This window comes from Gymnoscopelus braueri, assembly GCF_963280865.1.
Source record: "Gymnoscopelus braueri genome assembly, chromosome: 11".
NCBI lineage: Eukaryota > Metazoa > Chordata > Actinopteri > Myctophiformes > Myctophidae > Gymnoscopelus > Gymnoscopelus braueri.
This window is the reverse complement of record NC_137613.1, coordinates 21,460,339-21,479,293: the sequence shown is the minus strand read 5'-3', so window position 1 is coordinate 21,479,293 and position 18,955 is coordinate 21,460,339. Positions and strand designations below refer to the sequence as shown.

Genomic DNA, 18,955 nt, shown 5'->3' with positions numbered 1-18,955 from the left:
TGTCTTGCAACAAAAAAAAAGAAATGTAATGTAATAAAATGTTTTCATTGATTAAAGACATATGTCTACCAATGGATAGCTGAATGATCCTACAATAATGTAATGCATTGTCACATAGTTGTCATGGATTCTTGTGTAATTAGTGGGAATGTACCTTGCTCCACAGTGCTGACCAGAGAGTTGTAGTGCTGGTTGGCCTTGTTGTAGCCGGCCTCCACTTGCATGCGGTCCTCCGCCCCAAACAGCTGGGAGTCCTGGCTGTCTCTGAGGAAGCCCTGATAGTGTTGCTCCAAGTTCCTCAGTGCCAGCCTGTATTCCTCCACCTTAAGGGTCTTGAACTGCAGCGACATAAAAGGACAGGGTGATGAGAGATGAAGATATATTGTGCTCGACTGAATTAAGAGCAATTGGCTTGAAGGCTTCTTTAGGGAACCCCCTCGCTACCACCTGAATCAGGGCCAACCCTTTTTTAAAGGGGGCCCTATTTGAAAATATGAAAATACCGTAGGGCTGAAAAAATATGAATAGTCTTTTGTTGGCACTGGCGGTGTATCCAAATGTCAGCCACTCATCTGTGCTGTGAACAAAACATTACTCAGCCCTTTTTCAGCCTTATTTCACATGCATGCACTGCATTGCTATTATATTTACAGTCCAATAAACTGTCTTTTGTTCTAAGTGGCAGTGTAGCCAAATGTAACCAGGTGAGAAAAGAAAAATATGATATCTTGAGAATGAAACAACACAAGGAACAAGCAGTCACTGTATGAATCCTTACACATTCTACAAAGAAATAGCCTATCTGCCCAGGTTAATTTCAAAACGCTCAAAACTTAAATGTATGATTTTCACATACTGGCAGGCCATAAATAATCCTTTTAAGGAAGGAAGCAGAGGGCCATGTAACATCTGCCCTTGTGCCACGTTTGACCACCAGGCCGGACTTTGGACATGTCCGACCTAAATTCTTAAGACTCAATTCAAATGGAAGGTATTTTCATTGCGAGAGAAGTTTTCCCGCTTTATCCAATTTGCTAATCATGATCACTGGGTGAGTTATTATGGCTAACAATCCACTCGACACATTATCTGTTAATGACTGAGAGGTACCTCTTAACGAGCAGATTTACTTCTGTCATCGACATCTCTCAGAAAAGTCCCTTTTCTATGATTTAGCTTTTTTAATTTTCACTTTGTTGTGACAGATAGTATGACATTAGCGGAGGGAGACAGCCGAAAGAGTGCCACAGGTGATGATGGATGTTTAAATGTTTACCATGGAGATGTTCCAGGAGTTGATGATGTGGACGTCTCTCATTAGATACTGCCATGAGAGGAGGCTCCTCATGTCCACATGCATCGTCTGCCACAGCGCCTGAAGTCTCTGGAGATTGCCGTCCAAACTGAAGAGGACAAAGCAGAGGTTGATGCACTTATACGTTCATACTGTAAGATGCCTATTCAGAACAGAAGAGTGTTTAAGTACTAGTCTACCAATGTCGTTGCTGTCGGGCAAAAACCTTGTATCTCCATATTTCTACTTTTTATGGTTTTCTTTTGTAATTGAATACCCTACTTTGTCATTCAAGAGCAAAAACAATAGACCTACAAGCTCACAACGCGCATTGTGACACGTTGTGAGCTTGTAGATTTATGAAAATGTTTGAATATTGAAAGTGTCACTGTGGGTTTTGTATATGTGTGAGTGTGTCTGTGGGTTTTTATAAATACTGAACCAATGAAAAGTATTAACAAGAGCTTGTGACTAAATAATAACTACATTGGATCCACTGGAACACATGTTCTTTTTTTTTTCATTTCCAGAAAAGTAACAGTTTTGGATATAGAAGGTTTGTACCAGACCACGCCGATATACAATTAGGTAATGAGTAATCAGATGCTTAGCTCACCCAGTTACACTGTTCACAGCCTCCTTATTGGTTGGTTGAACAAGGAAGCAGATGGACGGCACAGTGGCCTCACTGCCTTGGTCATTCAGCACCCTCCACTTGTAGGGTTGAGAGTTGTTCAGCAGGGCACACTCATCCCCTTTATGAACCGTGATCTACAACAGGGTACAGAAGACATGTTGTGGCAGATGTGTGTAGATCAGAACCAAAGTCTTCGCATGAGGCAGTGCCTGAAATTGTGTTTCTTTAAAGTCAACTGAATATGGAGCAATTAGTGTGTGCATTGTCAAAGGTAAAATAAATCATGGGAGACCTTAGGAACAGCTGGAGACATCATCAGTGTTGTCTAACAGCTATATTATGTATATGTTTTATTTTTAGGCACTTTTGTTAAAAAGTGACATACAGTACATACGGTATAAAGGGAATAGATACTGTACATGCATCATATGGCACACAGTACAGTAATGTTATGTGATCTTCTCACCTCCATCTGTTTGAAGTCACAGACAGCCTGAATAGGCATCTTGCCCTTTATCGGGGTCGCAGGGTTACGTGGCTTCAGCTGCACGATGGTCTGAGCTCTACGGTTCAGACCATCAAGGTGAGTTTTAAACTCTTTCAGCTGCTCTTTCTCATCCTGCAGAGGACACAGTAAAGCAAAATCATAGGTTCAATCAAAGAAAAGGTAATGATAGATAATTCATAGATAATATTGTTAAATGTACTGTTAAATATTGTTTTCTTTTTTTTCCTTTCTTTTTTGGCTAGGCATTTGGTGCCCAGGGCTGCAGGCCCTAAAGTCTGTGCATTAAGCAGAGGCTGGCTGAAACCCTAACTAAAATAGCACAGAGTGAATGTATAGCTCCTAAATGCTAACAATATCCTGATATGTACAATCAATAATTCTATTCTATTTATTGTTAACCTAAGTAAACCTACAGCTGCGTCCTGTAGCAAATCCTCCAGTCGCGTGACAGTGATGCCGCGGTCACACGTGTACTTCCTCTTCATCGTGTCATGCATCTTCTTCATCTGCTCCTCTGCCTCTCTCACATCAGAGAAGAACTAGATAGACAAATAATAATAATTATTATTACATAAGATTTTTTTTATTTTTTTTTGTATATACGTTATTTATACGTGTCGTGAAACAGGAACAAAAACAGGTACAAATAGGGTGGACATTAAACAGTTATCAGCAACAACAGCAATAAATGGATCATTGGTTAATAGATCTGTTATAATGATGATTTAGTCAGAACATGAACAGGTAATCTCAAGGTGAGAGGACAGTGCAGTTTTAAACAAATGGAAAGATGTTATTGACTGAATATGAGCAGGTAGATTGTTACAGCCTAATTTGTATCAATTTAGGGGTCTGATGTTTTCTGGACAAGAGGCAAGAGTGGATTCATCATGGACATACTTGGAAGTACGCTGTGTTCTCTTTCAGGTGGGATTCAATACAGCAGCACAGCTGAAGGATCCAACTCCACTGGGTCTGGAGGGCTGCAGTGAAAGCCTTGAGGAGAGAAGGATGAAGATAGCATGATTTCAAGAACTGTAGAACTATACAGTAGTGTACTGCCAAAGTAGAGTGTAACAGTTTTTACACTCTACTTTGGCAGTACACTACTACAATAACAGTATTTATTGTGTAACATTGATTAAGATAATAAATCAGCTCTACCTCTATGGTCTTCCTGGCAGGGTGCCCGTCCTTCAGTAGCTTGTCTCCTGTGGCCTGGACATTGTTCATCTTCTTCTCTCGTAGCTCCAGCTCTCTCATCAAACCCTGCTCCACAACAAGAAAGCATCATTCAGCATGATAGTTGATGATGAAGGGTTTTAATACAAAATGGGATGTCCATCGCTTGAAAAAAGTGTCATTTACAACTGCAAAATTTAAATAAATCATGGATTGCTATTGCTGTTTCTATTGCTTCTACATGTATTGACTGGTGAAATTCAGATAATGAAAAGTAAATAAATTAAAATTAAAATAATTATTATAATTACAATAATAATGTATCATTATTATTATTATTATTATTATTATTATATTTCGTAAATATAATAATAATGATCAACGTGAGCAGTTGATCATGTGGGTGTATTATTCTGCAGGCAAAATAGTATAATTCGCACTTTCAAATACGGTATTCTACATCTTTTCATTATTGTTAGGTGAAATGTGAATGACACTGAGAAGTCCAGCATACCGAGTAGTTGTCTTTCTTAGCTGTCATGTTGGAGTTTCGATCGCTCCAGTCATAGTTGACCTCCTCCTCCTCCTTTTCATTCAGCCACATCAGCTCTTTGGTTGCTGCGGTTACGAAAGCATGAAGCTCTGCCATGTAGCGCAGACGAGCCTTGGAAGCATTCTGCAGGAAAACATATGATGAACAAACGGGTCAGGTGGAAATCTTAATGCTTTATCATCCCTGATTGGGGAAATTAATAAGGGCTTAATAGGGGCTTGAAAAATCTATACACTTAACCCCAGCATCCATATTCTTGACGGAAACTTAACCATAAACAGCCGATCTACAAGTTTGAGCTTGTAGATTTGGTGTAGAGGGGTGGGGGTCAAAATATCATTTCGGGTGGTCCTTGACGTGGTCAATAAATATTCAGCACTGTGAACCAATTTATGGTAGACTCCAGTCAACAGCATTCTTCAGTAGACAGCATGGTCTAACTTTGTTTATTGTAACCGCTAAACACATACTATTCTCTAGTCTACTGGATCTCTAGTCTACTGGATGTTTCTTTGCAACTTTGATCATGGATCAGTTTTAAAGGTTGTAACTTACCAGAAGTCTTCCATACTGCAGCTCAAGCTGGGACAGATAGTCACGGTAGGCACTTTTACTCACAGGCGAGACCTGACTCTGGATCAGAGAAAAGACATTGAGAACAAATTTAAAAGACAAACATACTGTATCAGTCAAACAGTTGAGGTGATCCATGGTGACATGAGTGAGTCTATAATATGATCTATGTTTTGTCATATTTACTGTAATGGATGTGCTGGTATCATCTGGTGTGTTGAAAAAAAAACGCGAAGCATTTCTATGCAAACGTAATGGTGCAAAGGGGCTGTTTTTGCTAAGCTAGACCAAAAGTACTAAAACGATGTAGGTGTGGTGCGTGAGCGTGCTGGTCTGTTATTCTTTGGTCATTGATGAAAACATGCCTCTGCCCTTATCTTTCAAGTTTTCTTATCTCAGTAGTGTTTATCAGAGTAATATATCTCAGAGGAGCATACCTCATCAGCCTTGGCCCTTTCGATCTTGGAGCGGAACTCTTCCACAGACTGGTGCAGACCACGGTGGCTGCCCAACTGAGACTCCACTGTGGGCAGATCGGTTCCCCACTCGCCCTGGTCTACCCGTCGCTGGTTCTCCTCCACCCAGCCCAGCAGGTCCTGGATGTAGCGCAGGGTCACTTCATCCAGTTCAGGCCTCACCCTCATGGGGGCTTGCTGAAGGGTCTGGGAGCTCTGGGTCTGCACCTGCTGCTGAACCATCTGAACCATGGGAACCTGGGCTGTGGTCACGCCAGACTTGAGGCGCAGGTTGAACTCACTGCGCAGGTTCACCAGCCTCTCGTGAAGGCGGTAAACTCTGGAGACATCAGTAGAACAATACAGCACATCAATCAGTGTGAACGATGGAGCTATGTGTGTTGATTAATGTAAGCAAATGGGAGGGAAAATGATCAACATAAAATGTACAAACTACACAATATTGGGTTTGAGACAATCATAGAGACTATCATAGATCACGGGTGTGTTTAAACCCCTTGATAATCTATGGGTTTAGACACATATCTTTATAGAGGGCTCTGCCTGTGATCATAGAACTTATAAGATTCTTAGCAAATAGGATGAAAGAAGAGCTACAATCTCAGCAGTATTAACAGCTTAAGCGTAGTTTGAGTAGTGAAAATAGTCTACAAGCTCACAATGCGTTGTGTTGAGGCACGTTGTGAGGTTGTAGCTTTAATCCTATAATTTAATATCCATAGTATGGGTGAATCCAACATTACAATCCTACAATCAACGGTAATTTGAATTTCAGACCTGCGATACATTTGCTCAGCTTGAAGGTGCCGTCCATCTTTGAGCAGCTGAACGTCATTGAAGAGGAATCGGATCATTCCCTCCGCCTTCTCCAGGTCTGTCTCCATCTCTCCTGAGTGTTGAGCAGGCTTCCCTGAACTCAGCATCCTCATGTCCTGCAGAAAACATGGGAGAAAGTATTAATTTTCTTGCTGTTTGTTTTCTGCTCTCTTTGTTTTGCCGATTAGACATTACATACATAATTTTCATATAAATTAATCACACCCTAGGGTCCCAATTATGGGTGTGTCATAATAGGCAATTCAGTGAAAATAGGCAAACATTCAGTGAAAATAGCCGGCTAAAGCGGGTATATTCGAAGAGAACTGGGGTAAATGGGGAAACCCTGGGGGATCCCAGTCAACTGAAGTATATAGGGTCTAACCAATTAAGACGGGAAAGCATCTGTGTCATTTTAGATTTCTTTGGCTATTCAAAAATAGCAGATATACAAGCTCATAGCGCGGCACCTCGTGCTGCGCTACGAGCTTGTAGATCAGATATTTTTGCAAATCTTTGAATATATATATTTTTAAAGCAAACATTTGTAACTCAAATCTTTGCTTCTGGGCGTCCCTGGAACAAAAAGCATTTTGAGATGGGCGTCCGCAGCCAAATACACATAACTTTGGGGGTTCTTGACATGAAAAAGTTTGAGAACCACTGATATAGTAACATAGGTTTTTCGGAAAACTGTTAAGATTTAGAAGACATTTGTGGAATCGGCCTCAGGTCTTAATGGGTTAAGTGGTTAATAAATCAAAATCTTGATAGTGAAACAGCTATGCAAGAGCATCATCAAGGATGTGTCTCTCACCGTTTGTAGCAGGCCCTCCACCTGGTTGAGCTGCTCCTCACACACCCCAGACTCCATCTGGACCTTACTGACAACCCTCTGGAGACGCTCCAGCCTGCAGTGAGGGTGGACAGGTCAGAGAAGAAAGACCACATACTGTATGTACAGTATCAATGAGTCTGCTGTTTCATCTAATTCTTTCAATTAATAAGTTAACACAGGCTATGAGTGCAACTTGTTTAAAAGGAGAAAAATGTTTAAATTCTATGTGAGAGACGGTGATGCTTCGTTCATATGCCAAAAAAAAGAAAAAAGAAAAGAAAAAACAGCATGATATACACCAGTGTACTTTCTCTAATTGGAAAACATGAAAGTGAAAATGTTGAAAAAGTGAAGCACTCACTCCCTCTGCTGGCGAAATAAAAAATTTAACACATAGCCATGATTCATAAAGGCCATCATGAAATCTTCTCTGTCCACAAGTCCTTTCGAGCTCTGCCTGATGTTGGAAGTTGATGTACTGAATGGTGAACCACATTCAGCACTGAAGTAGCTTTTCATGAATCTTGGGATAATATGTTATAAATATGGGATAAATAAACTAGAATATGCTGCAAAATGACCATGATATTGAGATCTGCATCTGTACCCATGAATTATAATGTGGTTTTTCCTTCCACCTCACAATGCAGACTCAGTTTCCCTTCCAGCCAATGCAGGATTTACCAGTTGGTTTATGAGTCACAAACCTCAACCCCAGAGCGCCTGACTCATTTCTTGATGTTTTTTTGTGCCCTGTGGTATTTGACCAGTATTGCTCATAAGGTATTGGCAACAAACTTCAGCGTTTGCTTTGACAACAAGAACATGTGATGAGATTCACAAACACCACTTGCCTCTCAAATTCAGTCCTAAGTAGACGCTCTCGCTCCAGTATGGCGACGTGTAGACGGCCCCACTCCTTCTCCACATCAATGGGGTGGTACCCTGGTGGTACTTTAACATGGCCTGCCTGGACTGCACCCTACAAAGCAAAAACCCAAAACTACTATTAAGTGATACATTTACAAAAACATCACTTCAATGCACAAGTGATGGTTTGAAGGAATTCACAGCATAACCCTGCAGGACAAAGGGGCAGTATAGTAAAGCATATATTGTTTAGAACAGGCAATAAATATCACGCAACACATAAATCTGCATCCAGAATTCATGAATAAAACAATGCAACATTAAAAGAGCTATGTAGAGGACACTGACCTCAAAAGATTTGTAGATATATTTAGAGCGGTTCTTGTCTGCCTCTTTGGCGGGGAGCTCCGTTTCCTTGTACTTCATAAACTGGCGCCAAAGAACCTGTGGGTTAGAACAAGGATAGATTTGAACCAGATCAGCACTAACATCACCACCATGGTCACCATCACCAGAGACTCTGATTATATCTAAATCTGAACTTGAAGATAAAGAGAGCTATGCCAAGACTTCTGTACTGTGGACTAAAGAAGGCCCACTTTTCCAACTCAATCAATCTGCATTCTTGCTCACCAGGTCTACCTCTACTTTTCCCACAGAGTTCCGCTCACTCACCTCAATCTCCTCATAGCTGGTGGGGAACTTCCTCTCCTCAAAGACGAGGATGTGATGTCTGATCCACTGTAGCAGCATGGTGACCAGCTCGTAATACTCCTGCCAACGCAGCTCTAGCTCCTAAAACAAGGATGCAGACAGAGAACAGAGTTTATGTTAACTTTCAACTATGTACTGTAATCAGATACCACTGTGGTACTATGGGTACTATTTTGTTTGTTCATATACTTCAGTGCAAAATTGTCCAACAAATCCAAGACCATTAATGAGAAAAACAGACGGTCATGTGGCAGGTTAATTGTCCTTTGATGACTGGTCACAAAATGAGCACTCACGTTAGCTTTCACGCCGTCTTGAACATCTGGTACTCTGGGCATGACGTCATACATAGAGGAGACGTATGTAATGATGGACTTTTCATCTGGGTGTGGCACGTCCACATCTACAGGGTAGAAAGGAGACAGTTGTCAACAATAGATTTTTTTTAAAGGGATTTATTTTTTATAGATGCTGGGAACAAATCTTTTTTTGGCCAACATTCAAAAGAAAGTCAAGGTTTTGAACTAAAATGCAGATGAGTACATGAAAACCTCACTTATCAATTTGGTGTGCCAGTAGGAAGTAGTTTTTAAACTTATTTATTTTCCTGCGAGCCACACACCAGATGTTTGTTTGGTATGCTTTTGTAAATGAATCAGAGTAATACTGTTGATCCTGCATGCGTTTTCTCACCCTCTGGGTCCAGCAGTCTTGTGACACCCAGCTCCCTCTCTGCCACACTGAATGCCTGCTCCAGGTTCTCCTGGTTACTCTGGCGGTACACGTTGCCCATGTCAATCAGAGTTGGCCTGGGGACATCAGACAGACAGATCATAATAATGAGAACTGGTACTACTTGGAAATTACTATGCCTGTCAATCACTTACAGCATGCAAGTTGATTACGACTGAAGCTGGGAAAAATGTATTTGTATAAAAATACAAATAGATTTTTTATTATCATTCGATTCTCCTTTCCCCCTGCTGTTGAGCTGATTGATTGCTACATATAATTACACTTTTATGTTGCACCTGCCAGTCATCATTTTTCCCATGCTTGTTGCTGGAGGCATTTTGATCATGACTGACGTTTAATGGGGAGTTACTATCAGACAGGGCAGGCAAAAACAAGAGTCTTTGCTAAAAGCTGGGATTAATATTCCCCTGTCAATTTGTGCACAAAGAAAGTAGACTTTGCACGCACACTGCCAAGAAGGTAATCACAGTCAAGTAGCATGCATATACAAGTACAGGGAATATTATAAACTCAAAATGGATGCACATCACAGGTAAGCAAACACCTCAGCTACAATAAAGAATTAGCAAGTAAAATACACCAATTTGTTTAGAAATACCAAAAAGGACCATAGTGAACACCAAATTGAACGCAAACATTAGCTCTAACTTTGACATTAATCTGCATGGAAGACTTCACATGGAATTGAAGTCTTACACAGTTTGTGTTAGAAGGAATAAGAATGTATGCATCAAAGTTCATCCCAATCACCACCTTTGGAAAGAATTAATAAATAAATAACCGTACACTTGCACGATTCTCTGCACATAGTATTCCCCATGACCTCGGGGTGGTTCCCTGTCCACATAGCATGCTTTTCTGTAGGATAGTCTATCCCTGCTCAGGTGCACAAAGTGCGGCTCGGATCCCGTGTCGCTCTGAGATCCTCTGCTAGAACGGGCCCCTGGGCTCTGGGGACCCCTGCGTGAGTCTAAATAGTTCTCGGTCGGGATGTCCTCGCACAGCATAACCACCCTGTCCTCCAGGTCGCTGACGGAGCCAGCTACACTGCTGGAGGCACTGTTCAGTCTCTTAGAAGGGAACTTTCTCTTTATCTTCTTCATTGCAGCACGGGTCGAGGGTGCTGTGTTGCACTGTAGATTTCCTTTTATCCTGTATCCTTTACAAATTCATCGTCTAGTGTTTGGCCGATGGTCCGACGTTGATAAAACCTCGAGCCATGACAAATTGAAAGGATCAAAGTTACTCTAACTTAACAAGAACAATCTCATTCTGTCTCCAGTTGGTGACTTGCATCCAATTCCACTTCTATTGCTTTGTCCTCCTCTTTTTTTTTTGCTCTCTTCTGTTCTTCTCCACTTGAGGGATCAAAAAGCTCCTTGCAGCTCCGAATGTGTTATGTGTGTAAGTGGAGCCCATCCTGCTCTACCTCCACAGAGAAAGAATCTATGGCAGAATGATTAGCGTACCTGTGCTTTGCTGCAACCTGCAGAGTCTCCAGAGCACATGCCCCTAGGGTATCTTATCCACAAATGTACGTGATACACCCACACAGTAAAAAAAGAACGAAAAACGTACTCTCATTTATACCAAATGATGCCAACTCAGGTTGTATGTTTTTTAGTGCAGTAGTGTGTCAAGGGATCCTTCAAGTATTTTGCTTTTCCATGCAAACATAAATAGAAATGATCGAAATCTGTCAATGCATCTTGTGACAGATATCATGCATTTTCATCATGATCAGACAACATGGGCAGTATTAGGCACCCTGTCAACATTTCATCACCTAAGTGTTGACAGCAAATTATGCTATTTTAAATCCACAATGACTGATTGGTGTGACTGTGAATGATGTTTAACAAATCAATCACAAATTGCATCTCAAACAGAGATGCAATTGACTTGACTGGTGGTGATTGACCACATGGTTGTCCTGACATGCTAAGTATTTTGAGGAGAGTATTAATCTAACTGTACAACTGTAGGTATGCAGCAGTGACAGTTTCTTTTAATTGTATACCCTGCAGCATTACAAGATCCCCGGACCGGGCAAGCTTGGGCAATCATAAAATGGGTCGGAATAGCTCAAGAAGATATCTTTACTTCTCCATAAGCTATACTACATAACTATACTACACAGTACACACGTCAGGGTTCATTTAACTATTGAGGTCATCACAGACCGGGGGCCTGACAAATACAATTATGTGAAAATCGCTGGAGAGTATTTTGCTTCAAAATGATTCACTGTTGATGCCATTGTTGATGTCTTTATCTGCGGTGAAACATCGTTCTGAATAAAACTGATGTTGCTTTTGCTGCGTAATATTTGTGTGCATGTAGCCTACTCATGACTCAAATTAATGCAAATTAATAAAATAAGCCTGATTTGGGTCTATTTTGTAGACTTTTAGAGATTAATTAATTGTGAGGATTTGTCTGTGTTCTTTTTGGGGTCACAATGTAGTCAGACGATTCGGAGCTGTTGTTAAGGGGAATGAGGCCCACTGATAGACATATTTTTGATCACATACAGTAGTCAGCGGGAGAGCTGAATAGGATAGATTAGACTCTAGAGGGCATGGAACAGGAAAAGGGCTCTGGTATGATTCGATTGCTGATGAGCAGCAGTGTGATTCTGGAGGGGAGTAACTCAGCCACTACATTGTTGGGCACAGATGGCGACACTTTTATCCAAAGGGTCTTATGAGTGCATTTTTAGCACTGATATATCCCAGTTACAATAATGCCACGTTCGAGCTTGACAAGAAATTAATGAGTCTCAACCCCCCTGACAAGGATGAGCTGCATTCTCTGCCTGCTGTGCTAAACGTAGGCCAGTTTATTGTAGCATCTCACCTGTGTTTGTGTATGACGGCATTGAAGAGCTTGCCGTCCCTCCAGCTGGTGGTGAAGTTGTCACAGCGCATGCTGTGGTATCCCTCCACCATCCTCTGAGACCAAAGCAACAGCTTCTCCTTGGCTGTCATGTCATCTGATTGGCCATTCACCTGAATGTCTGAGATCTGGTGGAACAAAGTGAAAAAAACATTACTAAATGTTGAATTATTGGTGTTTTTCTTTTTCTTGTATTCTATATTGTTTTTGATTGAATTTAATTTTGAAGTTTGGTGCCATAAAAGTAGCCAATCCAAGATGAATTCATTATTTGTTCAATGCTATACACCGAACAAATGCACTACTTTGTTTGTTGACAGAAGGGAAACCTTTTTTCCCCCAAAACACTAGTTGATTTCTTCCAGACTTTGGATGACTCACATCTCAAACCTTCATTAACTACCAGTGGCTGTATCTCAAAGGCACATGAAATCCTTTGCACTTACTGGTTTGGAAGAAAACCAAAACGATTCATGAGATCCATAAGAGCAAAATGTAATTGATAGCCGCCTATTTAACTAAGCTAAATCAGCCAGAAAGGAGACTGAAAATTAATGTTGGCGTCTCTATGTCACAAAACCTCCATGGGCAAATTCCTTTTTATATAACAGTTGGCAGTCTATGTAATGAGTCACAAGAACTCCCTTTTTTCTCTCTCTCACTGAAAGATGAGACAACTAAATACACAGAAGGCTTACGCCGTAAAGATGTAAGGTGAATGCCACGGCTGTGTTGTTTACCTTTGTGGCTCATTGACAGAATTGATAGCTGCCGGCTATTTTGAATGTAATGTCTATGATGTCTATTTGGCATGCAACCCAATCCACATATTGAGTACATGATCCATTCTACACTGGTTATATTCTGATCCCTATCTCTATCTCTGTCTCTTTATAAATTGTATCTCTTGGTCAAATAGTATTTGCAAATAGTTCTTAGTGATTGCATCAATCTTCTTGGGAGTGCCAGATAGGTGGTGTTTGTAATATAGGGTGATGCAATGATTCAACAAAATATACACCATCTCACAGATGAAAATGTCAAGATTCGAGACGAGTGAAACACCCCAAACTGAGCAAAACAAAAATGGATTTGCAGATGATACATTTGCTCTTCCAGTCATGAGACATATTTATAGGCCCTCAATAGAACAAGCAGGAGCTTCATTACAAAAGTAACGTTATTTTGTGGTCACGCTGATGAGTCAGTCAAGTTCTAATAATTTCACTTCCAGGCTTTCTTAGAGGAAAGGGTGGAGGAGGAAAAATGAGGACAATCACCCTTCTCTACAGAAAGGGGAACCCCAGTGCTGTACGTGCGTGGGCACAGAGTGACTCACAAGCCCAGCAACAGGCCCTCCGCCCTTTAGGACGGAATCTACTTTATTTTTCTACTAAATTGGGAGAAATTCCTGCCACCTCCCCCTCACAGAGGAGGTCTATTATCTCAGCCGCTCACTTGCACGTCTATAAACTATCAACTAGTAGACCATGGGGAGCTCAAAGAAAATCAGCCTTTGTTTATGATGACTACCATGTGCCACTGCAAGAGTTTACTTTGTTTGGAACAAATAACAGGCTCCAGATGATTAAGTACTTCCTCAAGGATGAGGTTTTAACAGTTGAGGTTTTTAAACCGGACGGCATGTCAGGACCATGCAAACAGAACAGAAGAGTTTGAGGGGTTTGTTGAAAGTTCTTGAAACATTTACCAGAAACAGTTATTAAATTATAATAATGATAATGACAACAAGCATCACGTCACAATCATTAGCACACCTATTAGACCTTAGATTCATATAGCACTTTATAGCCATGTTAAGGATTAAATCGACTCGTAGTTGTACTCTGAAGCAAGCAAAGTACTGGAATAAACTTGACTGCTTGTCACACCCATTTTACTTCCCAACTTTCTCATGGGAATCACTGAGTCATGCAGGACTAGGGCAGGAGACCCGGTTCTGCCTCCCACTATGACCTTCACATCCATTACAGCATCAAAGAATTTTCCTTTGCTCTACCTTTTTCCACATTTTAAAAAGTCACCATGTGGTAAACCAATTCCCAAACATAAAAAAAACGACCAAAAATCATTTTAAATTAAAGATGATACCATCATTCAGAGCCCGTCACAATGAGTGAATTTAATTCTTGCTCAAACACACTGTGAGCCCTATCTTTTGTCCGGTGTAAAGCGGCGCTGAGCGCATTGCTATTTTCCAACCGATGCAGTTGTAATTTTTACACCCAGCGCCCACGTTGTCTAAATACTAAATAAACTTGCGGCTATTTAGCACCCATGGGCGTGTTGGTCTTAAAATGAGGTGTGGTCTGGAGCAAACAGTGCGCAATGATATCTTACGCACAGAGAGAAACACTTGCACTTAGACCAGCTTTTAGTTGTAGGCTACTGAAAAAAGAAATACTGTTTAGTTGTATTTATTGCATTAATAGTGTGCGGTTGTCACAAAATCCAAGGCACACTGTTTGGGAACCACTACACTAGACTAGGCCACACTGCCAACCTGGCTCATACAGTACAGAGAATGAAAACACACTGTCTCGTCTGTGTGAATTCATGGGAATCAGTAGTGGTTGTATATATAGAGATTAAGTCGTGCCAAATGTTGAATTAGATCCAGGGGAGATGAAGAGCTATTGGACTTGTGCTGTAATCGTTATGTCAACATCAGTGGGTGGGCTGATTAGTGAGCCTAGTCAGAGAGCACGACACTGTGGTTTTCTCTACCCCCGACATGGAAGTGAATCAATCTTGTTCTAATGTAAGTAAACTCAGCAAACCGCACTTGATTAAAACTCAAACAGACCGCAATCCCATTACTTGCAACAAACAGAAGCATGTGCATAAATTGATAAACCCTTTGTGAAGAGTTGCAAAGATGGACAACAGACAGGAAAACTTTTCAGGCAAAACCGATGAGTAATGCAGTTTCCCCAGATTTATCAGGAGATTTCTGGAGAGAATTTTACTTTATTGTCTCTGGTAAGGAATGTTACTGATCTAGATGGCCAACAGAAGTGCCAAGTGCATTTTATTTTGTCAGTTTTTCCATTGTGGATACAGCTATTTCTCCATACCTATTATGGAGTATTTAAAGCCTTGTATTTAATCTATAAATAAACCAATGGAATTGTTATACGTTACCTGGAAGTGAAGGATGATGGTCCATATTAGCCCCAATGTCAGCTTTGGGTTTCCATCTGCAATGTCATCATTCCTGATGTTGACCAACTTGACCTGTTAAAATATGGACAACCAAAATATGGTTTAATATCTCCTTACTTTTGTTTATTTATCTACAGTATATATATGAAAAAACAAATGAAAAAATAATCATAAGTTGTGTACCTGTCTATGTTTAAGAAAATCCAGGGCGATCTGTACATTCTGCAGTTTGTGAAAACGCATCCGCCCTTTCTCCCGTGGCTGTAAAGAACAAGAGGATCCAAAACTTAATGAGGAAAAAACGATTTGGCTATAAATGCTCAGCAATATAGTAAGGCCCCATGACTGAGGACAGGTATGGCAGTGTCTGACTGACACTGTTTGTACTTAGAGAAGTAGACTCATCTTTTAAAGAGTTATGGTCTTAAAAATAAAACATAATATGGAATGATTGGAAAATGAATTTGATGTTTGACTCAAATTCAGTTTTGTTGTGAGCAGAGCACAATTTAATTTGAAAGTCTTTTCTTTGGATCTCTCCATATACAGTATGTCTCTGAAATGAACTGGAGTTCAGCCAGGATGTTTGAGGGTGAATGCATGGTAATGATACAGCAGCAATAGATTCCTCAAATGATCAGTCACCATGTATGTGCAGTCTCTACTGCACATACAGTATAGCATTTTCTTTTCTAACTTTACAACATTTAGCTAGGTAGACCTTATACTAATTTCATGGGCCAAGCCAAATATCATATGCATCCACCACTGCTACATGATTCTCAAGTGCACTAGAAACTGTTAGTTAACATACAGTACTTGGCTGACCACGTCATGCATTGGTGCAAGATGTCATAAGCTATAAGCCAATCGCAAGCTTTACTGCTGTATTAGTAAAACATTTATTGGCTTGCAGCAATGCTATAGTCCTTCGCTTTTCAATAGAACCTAATACAGTTCAAACTTGCATATATGCTACAGTATAATCTTCATTTTCACATATAACAATTCTTCTGAAATGCCCACACCACTGCACACACAGACTGCGTCCAATACAATTCTCCTATACTGTTATTAAATTCCTCATGAAGCACTCACTCCACTCTAAAATAGCATTAAAAATCTCTTTGTAACCAAGACAATCTACAGTTAACATGTAAAATCACAACTCAATTAACGCCTCATCTCATTAACTTAAGAACTACTGACCCAGGAGGGCAGATTTGGGATATGTTTGCTAACTCCTCAAAAATCAAAATGGAAGGTGGGGCGTGGGGGGTGAGGCAATGTTGAACATAGATCGAGCGAGGGACAGTAACAGGGAGTGTGACATCATGCACAACCCAGCAGCCACCTGGGGTGGGTGACACATGCCACGCCCAAGGAGGCGGCCAGCCACGGTCCAGGCGCCACTCACCAACCGCACGTTCCTCACAAGGTCACGTTCCCTCGGCTACCAAGGCAAGAGCATCGCAAGAGAAGGCGGGCGTAGGCAAGAAGGGGACAGGTCAGGGCAAAGAGGTCAGCAGACAGGAATTAGATCGAAAGGAAAAGGGATCAAACAAGTCAGTGCAGAGAACGGTTACGAGATGAAAGCAAAGAATGGAAATTAGTGTTTTTTTTACAGGGGGTGTGAATGATATTGCTTTGTTAAAATTAATGTTAAATAGCTCCATATTCCGATCATATTCAATCATTGCTGTACAAGTGCTTGTTCAGTAACAGGGGTCTCCCTGTGTCTCCAACTCTAATACAGAAAATTCATTTTCAGGTTGGGACGCCAATTTCATCCAATCAGGAGACAGACCTCATACAAGAGGATACAGGATAAACAAGTGATATGGAAGCGATGAAACAAAAGAAAAAAAGAGCAGACAAAAAATGGAACTGGAACACTATAACATTGAAACTGATAAATTATGTTTGTGTGGTTCTCTCTCCAGATAGGATACAATTGGTATCCTGTCCTGAAAATGCTATTTATATAGCGCTTTTTTAGTTTGCTAAAGAGCTGAAGAGATGGGGAGACCCCAGTTACTGAGCAAACACTCTATAGCAATAATTACTATCAGAATATAGAGCTTTAACATTTTGACTTTTTTCTTTTTTTTAACAAAAATATATCACTTACACCCCCTTTAAGCCTATGGAGTTCATCACCAAATAGGTGTGTTATACAAAAAGACCAGTGCTAGGATAAATAAAGTAGAAAGAAAAAAACATCACTGTACTTCAACACTTACTGAACTGTCTTCATATCTCTAAAAGACTCAAACGTGAGACATGCAGAAAAAAGCGAATGAGTGCGGACGCGTGACCCATTATGATTAGGTTACAAATATCTCTCTAGGTTCTAGAGAATACACAGCAGTTTTAAGTGTGTTAGGACAAACTCACAATGAGTAGGCTGAACAGTAGAATGACCTGGAAAAGCAAATCAAGTGAGGATGGGGGGGAATATAGTGTGGGGGATTTGTGGGACAAGGTGGCAGAGGAAGGTGGGTTTACAGCAGGAGGAGAGGTCCTACCATCGGGGAGGTCAAGAGGCCCAGGCCACAGACAGACTCACCAGTGTCTCTCCAGAGAGCACCTCCAGCAGGGAGATGAGGTTGTGTCCATCTCGCAGGTCCTCGTACAGGTCTGTGATGTGCCGCTGGGCCTGAGGATGGATTTAGAGAGGATGGTTGAGTTCATCTACCTGAATTACCCATTTTTATTGTGTTGCTGCTACCCTACACAGGGCTCCCTCGTAAAAGAGTATCGCAATGGGATTTACCTGTATAAAGGTTAAAAATTGAAACCTTTTTTACATGCACAAAATAGGTTGAAAATGGTTAAAGCTGTTTACTTTTATGGAATCAACATTAAACTGTATCATTACCTCTAAAACTGTGTGAATCTTCTTGGATTACAGTGTATTTTGAGGATGCTTCGTTGTAAACGGAAAAGACTGATTTCATAGTTACGCGAGTAATGACTGAAATTGGATCACGAAACAATCTCATGTAACATCAGCAGGCTGTGTTTTAGCATTGGTTTTGTGTTTATACACGATGTTACATGAAATACTGCACTGTAATATGACACCAGTGGTGGAAAGTAACTAAGTACATTTACTCAAGTACTGTACATAAGTACTTTACTTTACTTCTACTCCAGTACATCTCAGTGGCAAATATTGTACTTTTACTCCACTACAATTATTTGACAACTTTAGTTAATAGTTACTTTGAAGATTTTGATTATTATTACAAAACATGCATTAACCACTTCAGCCCTATGCATACTTAGGTTATTTGAAAATAGCCGATCTACAAGCTCACAACGCGTCGCAAACAACGCATTGTGAGCTTGTAGATCTTCTCTTTTCAAAGCATTTTTATACATTTGGAAACTTGTGAAATGGGATATTCTGAAAAATTAGTACTTTTACTTTCAGTACATTATGAGTATATTTTAAAGTGAATACTTTTCTACTTTTACTCAAGTAAATTTTGAATACCAGACTTTTATTTGTAACAGAGTATTTCTACATTGTGGGATTGGTACTTGTACTTAAGTACAAAATGTGAGTAGTCTACTTCTTCCACCACTGCCAATCGCATAATAATCCACAGGAAACCAGAGAGTCCTGCAGATTAAAATTGAGGATTT

The 18,955-nt window shown here is 40.5% G+C and overlaps 1 protein-coding gene across 9 annotated transcripts in view; it reads right to left on the bottom strand.

Annotated features, from left to right (window-relative positions):
• Positions 1-18,955, bottom strand: part of pleca (plectin a) — a 137,312-nt gene that overhangs the window by 18,859 nt on the left and 99,498 nt on the right. For all 9 annotated transcript variants that reach the window (XM_080442122.1, XM_080442123.1, XM_080442127.1 and 6 more), the window contains exons 3-23: positions 17,871-17,960; positions 15,485-15,562; positions 15,281-15,373; positions 12,077-12,243; positions 9,155-9,270; positions 8,758-8,864; positions 8,423-8,542; positions 8,096-8,191; positions 7,725-7,859; positions 6,857-6,943; positions 6,001-6,155; positions 5,185-5,542; positions 4,730-4,807; positions 4,136-4,297; positions 3,604-3,708; positions 3,340-3,435; positions 2,853-2,978; positions 2,398-2,550; positions 1,911-2,065; positions 1,277-1,403; positions 155-338 (exon numbers count right to left, since the gene is read on the bottom strand). In XM_080442122.1, coding sequence (XP_080298248.1) covers positions 155-338; positions 1,277-1,403; positions 1,911-2,065; positions 2,398-2,550; positions 2,853-2,978; positions 3,340-3,435; positions 3,604-3,708; positions 4,136-4,297; positions 4,730-4,807; positions 5,185-5,542; positions 6,001-6,155; positions 6,857-6,943; positions 7,725-7,859; positions 8,096-8,191; positions 8,423-8,542; positions 8,758-8,864; positions 9,155-9,270; positions 12,077-12,243; positions 15,281-15,373; positions 15,485-15,562; positions 17,871-17,960 — 2,788 coding nt within the window. The remainder of the gene's footprint in view (positions 1-154; positions 339-1,276; positions 1,404-1,910; positions 2,066-2,397; positions 2,551-2,852; positions 2,979-3,339; positions 3,436-3,603; positions 3,709-4,135; positions 4,298-4,729; positions 4,808-5,184; positions 5,543-6,000; positions 6,156-6,856; positions 6,944-7,724; positions 7,860-8,095; positions 8,192-8,422; positions 8,543-8,757; positions 8,865-9,154; positions 9,271-12,076; positions 12,244-15,280; positions 15,374-15,484; positions 15,563-17,870; positions 17,961-18,955) is intronic.